At 38.0% G+C, this 18,727-nt stretch overlaps 1 protein-coding gene across 1 annotated transcript in view; it reads right to left on the bottom strand.

Moving 5' to 3' along the window:
- Positions 1-3,201: 3,201 nt before the first annotated feature.
- Positions 3,202-18,727, bottom strand: part of CRY1 (cryptochrome circadian clock 1) — a 17,600-nt gene continuing 2,074 nt past the window's right edge. Inside the window, exons 2-13 of the mRNA XM_010290738.1 lie at positions 16,522-16,664; positions 14,984-15,168; positions 13,539-13,627; positions 12,790-12,930; positions 12,382-12,693; positions 9,790-9,941; positions 9,492-9,694; positions 8,610-8,711; positions 7,313-7,405; positions 6,095-6,166; positions 5,897-6,004; positions 3,202-3,869 (exon numbers count right to left, since the gene is read on the bottom strand). Of these exons, the coding sequence (XP_010289040.1) occupies positions 5,901-6,004; positions 6,095-6,166; positions 7,313-7,405; positions 8,610-8,711; positions 9,492-9,694; positions 9,790-9,941; positions 12,382-12,693; positions 12,790-12,930; positions 13,539-13,627; positions 14,984-15,168; positions 16,522-16,664 (1,596 nt within the window). The 3' untranslated portion in view covers positions 3,202-3,869; positions 5,897-5,900. The remainder of the gene's footprint in view (positions 3,870-5,896; positions 6,005-6,094; positions 6,167-7,312; positions 7,406-8,609; positions 8,712-9,491; positions 9,695-9,789; positions 9,942-12,381; positions 12,694-12,789; positions 12,931-13,538; positions 13,628-14,983; positions 15,169-16,521; positions 16,665-18,727) is intronic.

The following is an 18,727-nucleotide window of genomic DNA, read 5'->3' as shown; positions in this document are numbered from 1 at the left end:
GAGGCTCCGCGCCGGCCCAGCGCCCACAGCGCCATCTAGTGACGGAGCGCCGAGGAGCAGCGGGGAGGCGCCGGGGCCGCCGGAGACTGGGCACCCCCGGGAGCGAAACACCCTTCCCCCGCCGCCGTTTGCGCCCAGGCGCAGAGAGGGGGAGAGACCAAGCTGTAGCGGAAGCCCTCGCAGTCCGATCTACGCGGCAGACGCCTGTGACACCGTGCGCTTACGACTGCACGGGATAAGCAGCGGCGGAGGCCGTATGTGGGTCACGTCACCGGGCAAACGGCTGCGCGCAGGGAGCAAGAGTGCTCCGCCAGGCACCTGTCCCTTGTAACGTACGTAAACATGTATTTTTTCTTCCGTCTCATACTGAAAAAAAAAAATGACCGAGTTTGCTCTGACTTTAAAGTTTCGTCAAATGGGAGAAACTGCTTCAAGTGCACGCACGGCCCAGAACATTCTAGTTTACCGTAAAATTTGAAAGCATAATTTTAAAATAAGCAAGCTCAGAGAGCTTAAGAAGCAGGCAACAACAATAGTTTGCTTAAAACATACATCAGGAACTTGAAGGGGTTTTGGCTTTTACCTCTGAGCGTCACTTTCAGTAGCCCGAAGTACCTGTAAATACAGGGATAGGCTTCTCCAGGCGCTGCCGCGATGGAAGCCGGGCGTCAAACCCCCACGCAGGGGAGCAGCACGGGCACCCGGCTTCGCCTGCAAACTGCCTTTTCCCAAGAAGGTGAAGGTGGGGAAGTGGTGAATGCCTGCATCGCCGCTCGCTGTTGCTCCGTGCTCTTGCCAAGGACAGACGGGGTTTCTGAGTTGCAGGGAAGGTTCATGTAAACGTCACTTCAACAGAAACCAGTCAAATATGGCGCCAATAGTTCTGATTTCTGACAGGTTCTTCTCAATCCAAATTAGCCCAGGATCACCTCTGCAGGGCCTCAGCAGGTTTGCTCTCAATTTAACTGTGTTCGTTCCCCTCCTTTCAGAAACCTCTGTAAGCAGGCAGCACCAATACGAGACAGGCCATGCAAGTTCCTTTAAAAACACTCAGTTTCTGAAGGCTTAAAGACACTTGAAAGTGTGCAGGGTTTTTTCCCCATCACAAATATAACCCACAGTTGTTCCTGCACACTTCCAGAGCACATTTTCCTTGGGTTTGGTTTCCAAAAACTGTCAGTCTGCAACACTCATCTCCCCATCCCCTACCAGTTCAGAGAAGCTAAATCCCTCAGGATGAGAACTTTCTTGAGGAATATTTTAATCTCCGTTTCTGGAGGAGAGGTCTAATAAGAAACAAGAGCCTGGCCCTTATCCATACAGGGTTTATAACACGCGTCCAACCCCTCCTGGGGGGGAAAAAAACCTCTGCAAGTTACAATAGTTTTGGTCAATTTTTCTGTGCAGCCAAAGCCTCGGCCTTTTTTTATTTTTGTGGTCACAGCAAGTACTAGTGAGAGAGGAGAATATGAAGCTACTGCTACTCAGAAGACAACTTTTCCCCTCTCTCACACTAACCTACTTACAGACTATTTCTTCCACTGCAGTCCTGACACCAGAACTCATTCAAGCCAGCACACGAGTGCAACAGCATCTCCATCACAGACTGTCCTTTGCTAATCTAAGGACTTGCCCACCAGGAAGGGGAATCCTCCTTTTCGCATTTAAGTAGGGGGCAAATTAACTTACCTTAGAAATTATATCCTTGGGAAATTTCTTCTTTCACCTATAGAACTTCCAGACTGGTTGGGGGAAAGGTGATATTTAAGCCTATATTCTTACCTTGATGAAGTTTCTCTGTGGGAGTTTCTTAGCCTATTCATTCAGAAAAGCAAGGTGGAATATTTCATTTAGATGGTATGATCTGAGTCCTGTGTCCAGCTCTGGAGCCCTCAGCACAGGAAAGACATGGACCTGTCAGAGAGGGTCCAGAGAAAGGGCCACAAAAGTGATCCGAGGGATGGAACCCATCTCCTGTGAAGAAAGGCTGAGAGAGTTGGTGTTTTTCAGCCTGGAGAAGAGGCAGCTCCAGGGAGAACTTATTGCAGGCTTTCAGTACCTGAAGGAGGCTTATAAGAAAGATGGGGACAGACTTTTTTAGCAGGGCCTGTTGCCCAAACTATTCTATGATCCTATCTTTAATATAAATCAGCAGAAAAAAAATCCAGGATGATCTTGTCTTGACAGGATAAAACACTTCCCAGGACAGTGTAGGCCTATAGTCTTCTGCTTTTTTTCTTTCAGATAACTTAAAAGAGCAGAATAATTATTTATTCTACTTACATGTATTGTGTGTGTCCCTAGGAAACTTCTCCATTCTACTTGGAGTGATCTGTGGAAAAGTTAGCATCTGCTTCTTCTTTCTCACTGTTGAGATTATTTTCTTCTTCAAGATCAGTCAAAGATTTTTTGCCTCAAGACAGTAAGCAAACCTGCATTTTCTTAGTAGTATTTCTGATTTTGCTATTGTATCCAAATCAGTATGCAGAGATTTACATTAATCATTACAGTCTAAAATCTTGGAACAGGCAGAACAATAGTAGTTTATTCTGCAGCAGGCACCCTGCTGTGTATGTTGTCAACCCATAAATCTGGTCTGAATTTTAAACTGACTCAGGGAAGTGGCCCATGACTGGAAGTCACCCATGTGAATCTAAGAACAAGAGAACTAATTTGTGCACCCACTCAAGTAGGTAACTGACCTAGTTACATGTAAAATGTAGTAATTCAGACTGCTTTTTCTGAGATCTTAATGGCCTAAGAAAACATTTTGATACAACTTCTCTAAACATTTGAGACTGTATTGACTTGAGTAGTCAGCAAACCCAATGTGTTTTTAGAAATCAATGTCCTCAAAGAGCAGCAAATTAGTTGCAGTGCAGGAAAGACTACTGCAAGTAAATTGCAATTATAGCAAAACCACCCAACACCCTAGATTTTGAAGAAACACTTAATACATTGGTGAAAAATATTTAATGGTAAGAATACATACATGCAATTTCAACAAAAAGGCTTGAATAATTTGGATAGTGTTTTGCTTCAGTATCACAAAACTTTTAAGTGAAAGGTAATATAGTTCACCATTTGTGGCTTCCAGATTAAGTCTAAAAATTACATTTCTCTTATTTTTTCCTGAACCAGTTTTGTCTGGAAATATGCACCAGAGCAATAGCATACACAAAAGACAGACTTGTTATCTATATATATACACAATTTTCTTTTATTAACAAGGTGTGTCATTGCTGAACAAGGCAACTGGGAAATACAAGGACTGGACATATACATGAAAATTTTACAACTCTACGGAACATTGGCATATGACTTATATACAGATGCAATTAATAAAGGTTACAACTCTACCATATTTGATTAAACACAGTCCTAAGCACTTACATTATGAAAATATGAAGTTGATCATACAGAGGTCAAGTTCTGGAATCTAAAAACGGTAACAATTTAGAAATTTGAAAACCTTCTACATCCATCCATTTTACAGAACATCACTACAGCTTTTCCTACTACCATATACATGAAAGATTATCAAAAATATATTGATGGGTCTATCACTAATCATGAATGTTTATATTTACATTAAGTTAGCAAATTCTTCACCAAATACTTTATATACAAAACTCAATTTGCCCTTTGTGAAAGAGTCATTAAAAAGTTAAAAACCATAGAAATGCCAGTTAGAAATAATGCATTCCAAAAATTGGACTTGTTTACAACCACTGAGAACAACTGAAAATAATTTATGAAAACGTATGTCATTTTAGTACATGAACTCTCACAACACTTTAGTTCCAATACAGAGTAGCAGGAATTTTGTCCTGTGTGTTCTTTGAGTGGTATCTTCTCTTCCAATAACGCTGCAAGAAGAAAAAAATTTTTAAGCAGTTTGTCATGAGTCTTTGAAGAAGGCAGAAATAATTCAACGGATGAATATTCTTTCCCCCCTTCTCAGTGCAGGAAACCCTGTCCCCATTTGTATTGGCCCAAATACTCAGAATTCTCATTTCTTACTCCTTAGAGACTAAAAGGGGAAGAGCAAAAAAAAAAAAAAAAAGACGACAGAAGAGAGACACCCAAAATCCTCTGTACTTCAGTGCTATTCAGAAGGTGCACATCCTTTTGCTAGCAGTGTTTTTGAGTATGATCTTGGCTGATTTTTGTACTTGACTCTAATGCTTTTGCAGCATGCTTTGAACATCCCTAACAAAATCAGTCTTCTCTGCCAAACTAGAAACCCCTCCAACCTGTCTCTCAATTGAAAAAGAGCTTAGACAGGAACCAGACGTTCGCTCTGCAGGCACTTCTTCTACACAGACACGAGGACCTAAGGAATTCTGCAATACAAAACATGGATGCTGAATGAATCTACACATACTAAGGATTAGACAGCTACTGAAACATGGACTCTCTTGGAATTATGTTCCACTCAGGCCCATCGGAGTACCAGAAATCAGTTTCAGAACACAGAAGCACAGTTTACAGTGCTTCCAGTATGGGAGAAAACAGCAGATGGGTCAATCACTAAGGTCTCAGCTCACTTCAAGTGACAGTCATTATGGAAACAACGCTGTGGTTCTCCACCAAATCAAATCAGTACAACATAATTGTTCATAATGTACCGCATTAACTTTGTCAAAATGCTGACACCACGTAACAAGCAAAATTAGATCTTGCTGTCAAATCCAAATGAAGTGGATTGAATTTCCCTTTTTATCTCTAGAGATGCTGAATGCATCTTCTATACTTGCTGTATGGAATCCCTATCTTCCAATTCCACCAAAGTCTCTCCCTGTGCTATTATCTCACCTATGCGCTATTCTTAGTTACTCTTCAGAGTCCATAATAGCCAACTCTTAACTTGTTTTTGTTAAATACAATGATGGAATGACATGTCAGTCACCTTTAATCTATGCAGCCATACTCCTAGTCTTGAAAGGTTGTGCCCTCTTGTTTCAGACAGCCCTCCATTCTTTGTCTTTCCTCCTAAGTAATTACTCTTTAACTTGTCTTTCAGGTCATCTTCCTTATTCCTCTCAAATCAAGCTCACTGGGGGAAGGGGTATAACATCTTTGGCCTTCTCTTTTCTCTATCCTGTTCCTAAGTAACTTTCTCAAAAACACAAAATCCAGTTATCTTTTCTATGTTGATTATTTCACACATAGCAAACTTTCTCCAATTTCCTGCTTCTCTCTACACATTTTCACACCTGTTCATGTATATCTATCTAGCAATGCCTCCTTCTCCAAATTCAAGTACTTTTCACCACAGGTTTTCTTGACAAACTTTGGCAATCTGAGCATCCTGCTTTGGTTACAGACCAATGACAAATGCTCAAGTCTTCAAATCTTTCTTGTCCCTAGATCTTTACATGCAATAATTACACCAGCATTTTGCAAGTTTTCTGCAGTCTCCCTCTAAAACATATTCTACTTCGTCCGCTTGCATGTCTAAAACTCTAATCCAGGCCCTCAGCCTTTCCTTAAGTTGTGTTGGTCTTCTGATTCAGGTCACCGTACGTTCACACCACCAATGCTTGCTGACACAACTTAAGGTGAGATGCAGGAGCACAGAGTAACTGAAGCTACATAAGCAGCTCTGCTAATGTACGTGAAACCACAGTTTATCCATCTCCCTTTCATTAACACCTTGATCTGTGCCTGATAATCTTCAGCCTGGTGCTATTTTTGTAATTACTTATACTTTGTGAACTCTTTACAGACAGGATTTTATATTGTTTGTTTGTACAGTACCTGGAACTGAAATATTTACAGCAATAGTTTAGGATCCTTTGCATTGCAGTGATATGAACATTATCATAGACACAAAATCTGTACAGGAATTTACTCATTAACAGGATAACTTCTTAAGGTGTCTCGATCTTACCAGTTTAATTTGTGCTTTGTCGCTGGACTTTTGGTCCAACGCTTTGAGTTTCTTCTTCTGGATTTGGGCGTTTCCCTGTGCTAATGCCAGTACCAAGGGCCATTCTTCCTGGTAATTTAAAACCAGTATTTACATTAATACTCTATTGCACCTTTATATATTCAGGAAAAGTGTTTTGTTTTGTTTTCTTTAAATTACCTGCTTGCAATAAGTGTGATTGCTGATTGTCTCCATGAGCATAGTGTAAGATACTACTTGCTTGACAGTAACCTGTTCAGATACAGTAGATATTTATTATCATAAATATACTTTAGAACTGAATGCAAGTGTACAATGACATTCTTTACAAGAACAAAAAGGAGCCAATTGATTTATTTTCCATCATCAAGAAAAATCCTGCCAGAAACCATCCTGAATGCAGATGAGTTCTTATGCAAAAAAACCAAAAAAGCCTGGTGGCAGTCTACAGCAGTTAAATATATATACACAGAGAGCAATATTAAGTGTGTATATATTTATGCATTGTATTTGCAACAATCAAAATGTGCATATATCCAAAAACTTGATTCTAAGTAATTTTAACATTTGTTCTGCCAAGTTTCCTCATCCTTTTTATTATTCTGTTACTAGCAAATCCTTAGCATAACTAAGCTGTGGGGGAAAAAAAAGCAAGCAATTTGAAGAAAGATGCAAACTGTTTTCTGCTTCACATAAACTATCCACTGGCAACCTTGACTCTGAGCACTCTGCATAAACAGTGAAAATTAGCAAAAGCAGTTGAAAGTGTTCTTATTCTGAAGAGTTGTGGTGTTCTGGTTACATTCTGAATGCTTAAACAGAACACAGATTACAGTCTTTCATGATTAATAAACACAGAACCTCTGATAAGACTGCAAAGAAAGAAACAGTTGGGCTAAATTTGATTACAACTTTGATCTATCACACCTTAAGCTTCTGTATAGTTAAAATAACAAAAATTTGCCTCCACAATATGAGAATATCCACACAAAGCTGTGGAAATTGATTATATACGGAAAGAGTAGTAGTGAAATCAGGGAAAAGATAACACACAAATTTTGCTATCAAATACACAAATTTAACTTCTTTCTTTCAGTACCTTTCATTTAAAGTAACCTAGGAAAATGTTTTATTTTTTTGCTTTGTCACACTTGTGATCCCTCCCACTCAAAACATATAAATATTGTTCTAAATGAGCATTTGAGAGGTAAAAGTGACAAGGCAAGCAAGTTCACTCTAAGAAATAATTATGTTTCAAGAACAGAAACAAGGCCAGTTCAAGTTGTAGACAGCAGCTGTCACAAAAAAAAATCTATCCATGTTATTTTGATGGTTTTTCTGTTTTTCCATAGTTGTAAGGATTTGGAGATCCTCTACAGACAGGCACTGGCATAATACCTTGCTGCTGAATTCCACTTGCTCCTGTATGAGAGTCTCCCAGGGCACATGGCTGAATAATTGTATGACCATCACCAGTTCCCAGCTGAGCTCCTGGAGAGACAAGAAAGAGACTTAAACATAACAGAAGAGACAATTCCATTTCTGGAATTTAAAAATGTTGGCTTCCCCCCCGCCCTGCTTCAAGAGGTAGACTTCGATTGTAGCTTTTTTTTTCCCCCCCCAAACCACCTCAGAACAGGTCCAAAGCCTTAACACTTTGGTCTTTCCAAATTCACACTTGCAAACTCAGATGAATACACAGTAACCTCCTACAAAATGGATATATTTCTGATGTGAAAAGTATAAGTACGTGTATACATTTAAGATATGTGTATACATTTTAAAGACAAAAGAGTGTACATAATGTTAAGTTTTTAAACTAAGCCCTTCCTGTCTTCTAATTCTCTGAACTTAAAACAAATAAAAGCTCAGGCACCCAGCTTTAACGAGTCCAGACTTTAATTCTTCAAGAGGAACTGTACTGGCTGAAAACAATAAGGTCCATTTTCTTCTGCAGTCTGCTTTTAACCTTGACTAAAGCTTAAGGAGAACACAAAACCAGTCAATTTCCAGTTCTGCCACATCTTTTTACAATGAGGAGTCCAAGGTGTACACAGTATTCAAGATGTTGCTGCACCATGGATTTAAACAATGTTAACACTGTTCTTTTTTTTAACTGGTAACTACTTAACGCTAGTCTTTGTATGTTACAATAAGAATGTTAATAGTCTAAAGTAATTTTCATCAAAACTGTATAATAAATTCCATACTAAGTTCTTTCAGACACTGTCTACCACATCATTGTTGATGTTATGATAGAATTAAATTCCAGTAAGCAATGTAATGCTAGCATTAGAAAACTTTACAAATTAACAGTTCTGACTTTAAAATTCACAAATCACTCCTTATTGCAAATATCAGGATGCTTGTAGACTTCTGAAGGAAAATGGTATTCACATGCTTTTGAAATCAAACTTTGATACATATTAATAAGTAGTTTTCAGGGGGAAACACACAGGTTAAAAATTCTTACATGTTTGAGATAACTAAAAAAATGTCAAGACATCTATATACAAATACAACCAAATTTAATCTTTTTGAAAACATTCAACATTTTGAAAATGTTGGTGACTTAAACTGAAAACTGTCCTGTGAAAGCAGTGTTTTCTTATAATTTATAATGCCATTGGCATTATGCAAAACGTTTGTGCGGTTCAGTTCCAATGATTCTATGTATTGAAAGAATTTGACTGACCTCCTGTACTACCACAACCAGAAATGCTTTCCCCTGGTGAATAGCCCATTAGGCCACCATTTCCATTTCCATTTGGATTAGAAGGCACTGTTGCAAGAAGACCTAAGCAACAAAATAAAATACATAGCCTTAAAGAAAGACAGCAAAAAAAGGATTAAGTGTAGCATGCTTTTTTCCTCATAATAGACAATTCTCCACCCTCATCCTGAGTTCATCTTTTAACAGGAGAACATCTCTCTATCTTGCCTACTACCAGGATCTTGCCAAATAATTTTAATTCACAATTTACTTAACAGGCATTCTCTACATAATATTCTGCATAACTTTTCAATATATTCATTAGTCACACCCGTTTGCTATGATGCATTGAAGTGTATTATGTCCTGATTCAATATCCAATACCTGAACATACTGACTGCTTACACCTTCCTGAGCAAGACAAGTGCATGTGGTTTACCTCTTGGAACAAAGGTGACGGTCTTTCCTAACTAGGAAGAATGCTACCAGAGGTTGCATTGGTCTCTTTGAGCAACATCATTTGCAAATGCAAATACAGTTCGGTTAAAGTTACAAACCACATTAATTTTCTCATCACTGGTATTAAAACCTGTCTGTACAAGCGTATCGGAACACACAGAAGACCAGTTTAACCAAAAAACTACCGAAAACCCACAGAAAAAATTTTCCAGGTAAGATTTCTAAAAAGGCACTCAAATTCTTCCTTCCCTTTCTTGGTTACAGCTAATATTTTCATTTATTTGGATACACAACCCTGGTCACCACACTGAGCTCACACCTGATTACAACTGCTATGGGACAAAATCATTAACTGTTAGAAGGTGAGAGAAGTTTTCAAATAAAGCCAATAGCCTATAACCATACCCAGTCCTCTGTATCGTGAAAGCTGCTGGTAGATTTGTTTCATCCTCTCAATATTCAGACGGCTTGCCTCTGCATGATTTACCATTGGTTTGGGATAATTAACTCCTATAATACATTTTGCAGCCTTCTGGACGCTCTCTGGGGCATTCCAAGGATCATAGATGTATTTTGCAGGAAAACCTCTAAGTACTGGCAAATAACGTCTTAAAGACAAAAAAAGAGGTAATTTTAAGTATAAAGCCACTTGACAGTTTAAGCAACATCCATGAATTGCTCCAACTTCTGCATTGTGAGTTACCTGATATAATCCCCATTTGGGTCAGTTCTTCTGCCAAAACCCACTGGACAGTAGCAGTGAAAAAACTGCTGAAAGAAGGAACTACAGGATAGCCACATCCAGCTCCCAGCATTCACACTCCAATCTGCATCAAGCAAGAGCTCTTCGAAGACCTTAAGAAATTAGAGCAACAAGTTAGTCTGAACATCGCACACCTTTAAGACATCTACTTTTTCATGAATTGTTCTAAGTTTCTGATTTGAGAGGAAATCCAGCTCTTTAACATAGCAACACTATTTCTTACCTGGCAACATTCACAGAATGTTCAGTATGCAATTGCAAATACTTACCTAAATGCCAAAAACAAGAACAGAAGTGTTATAGCTTGTTTGGCTTTTACCCTGTAAAAAAACTTGCAGACATCTCAAGAGAGCTACAACCAAAAAGTTACACATTCTTGCATAATGACAGCCTTAAAAAATAAATTGCCAAAGGATGACTGGAACCTGACTGCTTGCAAGTGGCATTTGCTGCTTCCAGTAGAGTTGCTTCATCACATTACAACTAAGCTTTGCAAATTTCCAGAACACAGGGAACATACAAAGCACATTTCAAACTCAAACTGTCACTCTGAATACCTCACACAGGACCCTTTCACTATGCCAAGAGTAGAATTCAAGAGTTTCAGGGTAGCACAAGCATTCCGAAGTTGTATTCTTGAAGGCCAATAGTTAGTCTTGTAAGTCACAGTTTTGAAGATGCATGCTTAACCTCCTGGAGGTGTATCAACCACCAAGCATGCTGAAGAATGATGGGACAGATAATGAACTCTCATCTGAAGATAAAAAAAAGTCTTCTCTGGTAATTGCTACCCCTATTATATTAAAAATAACCCATGAGGAAGTTGAAGATATATGAGGGTTTTATTTTAAATGTGGAGCTCAATAGTTGTGAAACATTCAAGTTTCCAGCATTGATTGTAAGTATTAACACAGACAATACAGCTTATATAAAAAAAAGTTTATCTGCCCAGTCAGATCACTAGCAATACAAGCTAACAAGAAATAGAGAAGCTTTATTCGTTGAAGGAGAACATTCGAGCACCTTTATAAAAAGACTGCACTGAGAAGCAGTTTTCAAAACATACACTTATTTAAAACATATTTTTGCAAGTTCTGATTTTCCTTTCAGGCTTGCATCGTCTCCACATGTTCCAATGAAACCATTATCTTTCTTCATGCTAAGACACTACAACTTAACATCTTACTACTGTCACCCAACTTCAACTAATATTATTCCAATATAAAGACTAAATAAGGTAATACCATTAAACAAGGATCTCTCTACACATATTCAATAAGGCATTCATTCTACAGTATACACTAAGTGTTACAAAAGTATTTTTGTCTAAATATCTGCAAGTATTTGTAAAAAAAAGCTTGTTTTGAAAAAATAAGATTTATCTTAAAACACTTCTAAAAAACGTTTTAAATAGAAAGTGACTAATATCGTAACAGGATCTTTAGATGAACACCAAGTGTTAGCACACAACTGTTCCACTAGATGCTGCCATATAATAAGACTTTGGAAATAACATCACCATGGAAGGCCAGATTAACTTTTGCTAGCTATGGACGTATGAATTAAAGTCCTTCCACTGTACAAGTCTGGGCCCTCGATATAGCTGTATTATTTAAAAGGAAGAACAAGTCAGTGTTTATCTGTAATATACAGCTTTGTTGTTTGGCTGAATTACCTATGTATGTGTATATTTGATGTCTTTGTGAACTGCAAAAGGAAAATTCCTAAAGCAGCTTATGTTGTTATGTAACCAGGACAATTTTTTTTTTTTTTAAATGAAAGATGTTTGTTTACAACCGATTTAAGAAAGGTGAAATTTCATATATATACATATATAAATATGAGGTCACAATCCTGATGGCAGGTAAATTCTTTTTTTAGATTTAAAAATAAAAAACTATTTTTAATTTATTATCATCGCTCAGTAAAAGATGTGCTACCCTTCTAAAAATGTAAAACTGATTCAAAAGCTGAGATTAAATTATTCCATTCTTCAAATGACTGACATTTGTAGTGAAACTTCAGCATCTCTTGGATACTTGCATGGTAATTAATGGCACAAACTTCAGCCAAATCATGTTGCCCATACTCACAGTTCTAACATTGGGCAAAGGGATAGAAATTGCTGAAAGGAAGTTTTCAGCTTTTAGTTTTTTCCCAATTCCCATGGTGGAATTCCCTGCTTCACAGGGAAGCAGATGCAAGATGCGAACAGAAACTGTTCACACAGCACAACTGGAAACAAATTTCAATTACAAGAGTAATCCATGTTTATTTGCCAAAATTTACAAAGAAACCTCAAATTTAAAAGAATTGCAGACCTATTCTGACTGCAAGACACACTCTAATATTCCAATAAAAGGGGGCATTCAATATGCAAAACTTCAGCACCGCTGGTTTATCAGAACTGATGTAATTTTGGCCAGTTTAAGGTTTAAAATTCAACATACATCACACAGTAACAAGAATTCTAGAATGACTATCCACAACTTTAACAGGCATGTTACAAAATTCAAGAATAAGAAACAATACCTTCATTCCTTCTTCCCAGCTAATCCAGAGGTCACCTCGAGTCAAAAAGCATGCTACAGCATGCCGGGCTAAATGGTGAATCCAGCCTTCCTGACGAAGCTGTGTCATAATTGCATCAATCCAAGGAAAACCTGTCCTGCCTTCTGCCCATTTGGCCAAAGCCTCAGGATTCTTATCCCATGGAATTTGAACACAGATAGGATTCCCCTCCATTTTATCAAACCGTGGATTGTTAGTCGCCGCTGTGTAGAAAAATTCACGCCATAACAGCTGGCCATAGAGGGAGAGGGGAGGGGAGCTGTTCTTTTTTACCTGAAGATCATCATTAAAGGAAAACATTTTATTAGGAGGAGTAGGGAAAAAATCATGGCATCTAAGAATGCGTAGCTGACTACGTAGAAATCATACCTTTTTGTATAGATCCGTTAACTTGAAATAAAAGAGACGACATGACAAACAGCCAAAGCGGAGGTAGGGACTAAGCCCTGTAGGGCTTGCCAGAAGGGAATTTGCATTCATTCGTGGTCTTTCAAAGTTTGCTACCCAAGCCTTAAAAAACAAAACACAAAAACAAAAAACCCCACAAAAGCTACACAGCAATATCAGACTACAGGCTAGGCAGCAACTTGTAAACATAAAGGAAGAAATCATGCACTACCTATAACTGGATTCAGACACTGGACAGATGATCACGTTACCTATGATATCTAGGGGTTCCTTTTGAATCAGCAGAATCTCTAGAAGGTAATTCATCTCAATGCTGAAGGCATGAACTGTCTTCCAGAACTACCTATCCCTTTCCTTTAAATACAGAGGAAATCTAGACAACTAGCTATACATTAGCTTTCAGAGGAATTCCCCTTCAAAGTTATAAAAAGTATGTTTCAAGTAAAATTACCTCCAAAGAAAAGGTAATTAAATTTTTTAGTAGAAAATTCTAGCATATATTTTCTCTAAGACTCAAGCTAAAGACAATCTGCTATCATCTTTTAAAAGTAAGAAACAGCAACTTGATTTATATTGTTATATTGAGGCCTTGAGTTCAATTTTGTGTGTTTGATTTTTTGAAAACAACTTGCTCAATTCGTTTTACATTTCATTGCCAAGAGCAACTATGTTTCCCAGATATGTCATACTTGCAATGATCTGAAACATACCTTTCGTTCTAAATGTCTTTCCAGTCGTGTGAGAGCTTCTGTTTCTCCCCCTGGCCATACTGCAGAAGGCAGACCGTCTGTGTCAAAACCTGAAAAACAAATTGAAGCAAGGAAATTCCTTGTTTGCTTATACTGTAGGGCAACAAAATTCTGTCATATTGATACTTGACTACATTTTATTGTATCTTGAGAATAACCCTAAGTTGGACACATGGCAAAGTACAAGTTTTAAAACAGTATGCAACAAGGTCTTATGAAAGCACATTCAACACCGCTAATTTGCGGCAAAATCCAATTTTTACTTTTACATTAACTTATAATGTACGTTTTACATGCTGAATGGTCTTACTTCAACTCTACTTCTGTTTTTTGCAAAGTGACCTTTCTATCATTCTTCAAATTATTTTCAAGTTCTCAGCTCTGCAATATGTGGGCTATCCCAAAACCACAACTTTTTTTTTTTTTTTTTTAAATTACCACTAAGAAGCAACAATTGCTATTGTAATTTCCAGAATGTCTAAAAAGCTTCTTCCATCAAGTTAAAAGCATAAGTACTATCTTCAGAACATTTCTAGGTTTCATTAAACTTGACTTAAGTAACAGATAGAGATTATTGTCAATTTGATGATAAACACATACTTGAGCTGCAAAAGAAAGATGAAAAGAAGGTATCAAGATTTCTTCCACACACCTACACCTCCCCCAAGATTTTTCACCAGATAAACTGTCTGCCACTGTATAGTGAGATCTCTTCTTAAAAGGGCTTTAAAAACAAGGTCTGTTGTATGAGAGTTCAAACAGAATAGACAGAGCAGCCAAAGCTTAGCCAAAATCTGCCCAGATGCTTTTGTTAGCACTTTGGAGGTCACACCACATTTGCTTGTATTTCAGGGCAGGGCGGAACAGCAAAGAGGAGAGGAAACTGATAGGACAATAACAGCTTGATACTACACTTCTTAAAATTAAATTTCCGGTAATATAAGACATGTGTGTCCTCCTCCCCCCAATAAACTTCTAAAGTAATTATTTGCCTTATTATTATCTTTTTTGGCATGGCAAGACAAGAGGATTTTAATTAATTTTTTAAATGACAGATTGATGACCTGTAGCATAAAGATACCAAATACATTTAATACAAAATGAAGTATGCAGGACTATTAGAAGCTTAATGATTATTTGGTAATGGTAAAATGGCTACTCTTTATTACAAGAAGCCAAGCAGTACTTAGTATAGTTTGACCTATTTGACCTCCCATTGAAAAGAAAACAACTAAAATTTACAGACTTGATTATCCTTTTTTGGTTCCTTTTGTATGTCATAATTGGCATCAGTTTAGCAATTAACCATAAGTAGAACCTCTCTCATGGTTATTTTAAGTATTATGCTTTTAGTGGTAGATTACATCTTATTTGTTTCACAACATCAAAGCTATCTTAGAACATACCTAGCTCTTCAAGTGATGGGACACCGTACTTCTCATCATGGTCATCAGAAACTGGAGTAGTACATTTTTCCATTACTTCTGGGGTTATAGTCTCCACTGGCATCTCCAGTGGCTCCATTCTACTAATTAGGGTCTGGAATCGCTTGTAAGTAAGAGGCGGCTGTCCTCCATTTAATTCTATTATTCTGGATTAAAAAAAAAAAAGGTCAGACAATAGTTTATAACTTTTTTAAAAAAATTTTTAATATACACACCTGTATAAACCCAGAAATATCTTATCTGCCTCTAGCATGTTATATAACATCAGATATACATGGTAATCCAGACAATTTGAACTTCAATTTTACCATCCTTTTTGCCCCACGAGGGAGACATATAAATTAACTGTTTATAACCAAGTCAATTATTCTTCATTCCTAGATTGAGGAAAGTCCATCAAGAATGAATGAGTAGTGAATATGGACAACTCAAGGCAAATAAAAATACAGATCAGCAAAGCAGATGAGAGATCATAAAGATACATCCAAGTCACATACAAGACTATGCTATCTGCATTTAAAAACATCTGTTTTTCTATTCTGATATTTAGAACAGTAACTACTAGAACTGTCTTAATATGGGGAAAAATTAACGTGTAGTTTATACACAATGATTGTTGTAAAAACACAGCTTCCATATTTTTCATTGTCACTTTAAATATATCTAAAATCTCAGAAACAGGGAAAGAAACTTCAAAGAAATAATTTACAAAGTGGTAGATGGAACCAACTGTTCATTTGGGGATATGCTTGGGCTGGGACGGAAGAAAATGAATTTTCAATTTAGGATTAAGAAAATAAATCAGGTATTGGTTTCAAAACAGTAAATAATTCCCTTTCCCTTTTCTACCATATGTCTAGCTGCCTCTCCTATGTTGGCTTGTAACAGAATAAAACAGGCATCTACAACAATAAATTACTCAATGTTAAGAGAAGCCAAGTCATAATTTTGACTAGTTTGTGGATTATATTTCTATAATAGGGAGTTAATACTAATCCATTTAAATAGGCCTGTGGAAAAATATAAACAAGGCACAGGCATTAAGTAAGGCAACACAGGGATATCAATCCCCAATTACTTATTGGATATATAACTGATAGGAAACAGTTCTTGAAAAATAAAGCACTTTCTGGTAACTTCTGTATAGTAAGTGAAATACAGACAAAACAATTAACAACAACAACAGATCTGATTCGGGAGAAGTTACAGGCATGTGTGAGTAACTTCATTATAAAAGACAGAAAATTAACACGACCATTATTTTCAAAAGAAACCCAAATTGAAACTGAAATTTCAGATACAGTTCTGTATCATTTTTCGGAGTTGCCAAAGTTCTGCCAGGTATGTAATAAAATTTGGATGGATGAAACATAGAACAAGTTTATAGACTTCCTAACTATAAAGTGCTCTGTGTAGAAAGTAGCACACAATATCTAACCAAATACTACATAAAATTCATACTTTTTTTCTTTTTAAAATCAGAGGTAATGGTGACTTACTTGTCTAGGTCATATAATGTATGGGAAATTCGAACAATGACCTCCACTCCAGCTTCACTAGCCAGCTTCTTAATCGCTGCATCTCTTTCCTTCCCAAAGGGTTCAGAATCATATTCAATTGAAAGTTTTGCAATATTCCATTCCTGCAACACAAACCAAAAATATGGTCCTTCAGCAACTCGGCTGCTTGATGGAAGGTGAGGGGAAGGAGAACAAGAAGGACAGGGACAAGATGGAACATCAGCTATTACCTGTCGATAGTTGTCAGAGATACACAAAGGCCCAAAATACATTTAGACACCCAGATTCACGAAAATAAAGTCCAACATTTTGGCATCTAAGTAGGAATCAGGCATAATAAAACCCAAATAATGTTCCTCCCCGCCCTTTCCTTCCCTTTTCCAAATCTCTACCCCTCACCCACCAGAATGGACAATCTTCAAATTATCAATTAAATAAAAAAATTATATATAAAAAAAAAAAAATCTGTCTCCTAAAAAGAGGACTCCTTCAAGTCTAATATCCTTTGTCACAGATGCTGTTACCAAGGCCAACAGTAACAGGTGGGGGAAAAGAAGTGAAGAAAGGGATCAACTAACAGCTAAGGCTTCTGCAACAGTAGGAAATGGGAAAGGCAAAGTATGCACAGAATGATCCCAGAAAGCCATCCTGCCAAACTCAGAGAAATACCTTTCTAATCCCTCAGAATCTTAATCAGTTGATTTAAATACACCAGCCAGACTATTTCAGAGAACTGGATTTACACCAAAGAGACAAGGGGTATTCTACACCGTTCACCTAGGGTGCTGTTCCACTTCTAAACTCTAGCTCTCTCCTAGATGAAGCCCAGGTACAACCCTGAGGATAGGCGATTCCAAGGAGCGTTTGCTCTTTGAAAGAAGGCTTGGCTCCTGCCATCATTAAGTCTGCCAAGACTGACCCAACAGGCCCTGAATCCTCAAGCCACCTCCTACACGCTCATACGTTATGAAATGGGAATTAAATGTTGTAAAACCACTGTCTGACAAGTTGCAGCAGATATTTTTCTAAATCTTTCTTTCCTCTGGCACATTGAAAAGAAAACCATAAAAAAAACACGTGTCCAAGAGCCAGAGCCACATCCCCAAGGGAGCCAAGGAACTCTGAGACAAGTACTACATGATGTGAATACACCCAGATCACATCAGCATGAGCTAGGCACTTAGAAGCAGCATGGACACAATTCACTTTGCACATACTGCTGGATCCTTCTAGCAACACTGATGCATTTGAAGAATAAGAGATCGTTCCAATTCTATTTTCTTTATCAAGCCAGTTCCCAAAGAGCTAGAGCTACAGAGCAGACCAAGACAAATTGAAGAGAATGAGGCAAGAACCAACCAAAACTTGACTGGTTTAAGTTAACCAACAGGCACCAAGCAGATGCCTGCTACTAGTGGCTCTGCAGTCAGATGGAACGACTGTCATCAAGTTACTTAAAAAACCCAAACAACCAAAACAAAAAACTAAAGGAATTTTGCCAAGACCTGCAAAAGTCCACTGGTAAAAACATTCTGTCTCTATGCACCACTCCAGAGAACAACAGCCTACTGCTGCTATTGACAGCACTGTTAGCTAGGACTGCTGAAAACATGTGACACCGAATTCGGTGCCTTAAGGGAGGCAAAGCTGCTCTGAAGGACTGTAAAGAGGAAGGCAAAAATATACATATACACACATACACACACACAAATGAAAGAGCCTAAAGGTCCTTGAGGCCTTTTGCAACGATAAAGATAGATCAGCCTTTTGAAGGGATTGTTCTTCAGGCTGTGAAAAGGAGACCTCTACCAAGAAACAGCTGTGAAACATTCATCCCCAGGAAATCCACAGATGCTGGCATCTGTGATAGGGCTCCTGGCACAAAGCTCCATAGAAGGTTCCACTATCTTCTACCACTATTAACTTAATCTTCTCCCAGGCAAAAAAACACCTCCATGTGTTGTTCAGGGTCAGGATCTTTGCTCACCTTTGAGACATTTAATGAGAATGATCTGAAAAGCTTGGTACAGTGTTACATGCCCTTCACTGCACTGCCAAGTGCCTGATGTATAGCTACTGCTCTGGCAAAAGAGGCTGTGTCATGGTTTAACCCCAGCTGTCAACCAAGCACCACGCAGCCGCTCGCTCGCCCACTCCCTCATGGTGGGATGGGGGAGAGAATCGG

Source organism: Phaethon lepturus, unplaced genomic scaffold, assembly GCF_000687285.1.
Source record: "Phaethon lepturus isolate BGI_N335 unplaced genomic scaffold, ASM68728v1 scaffold6797, whole genome shotgun sequence".
In the NCBI taxonomy this organism is placed as follows: domain Eukaryota; kingdom Metazoa; phylum Chordata; class Aves; order Phaethontiformes; family Phaethontidae; genus Phaethon; species Phaethon lepturus.
The sequence above is the reverse complement of the archived record's forward strand: the minus strand, read 5'-3'. Positions and strand labels throughout refer to the sequence as shown.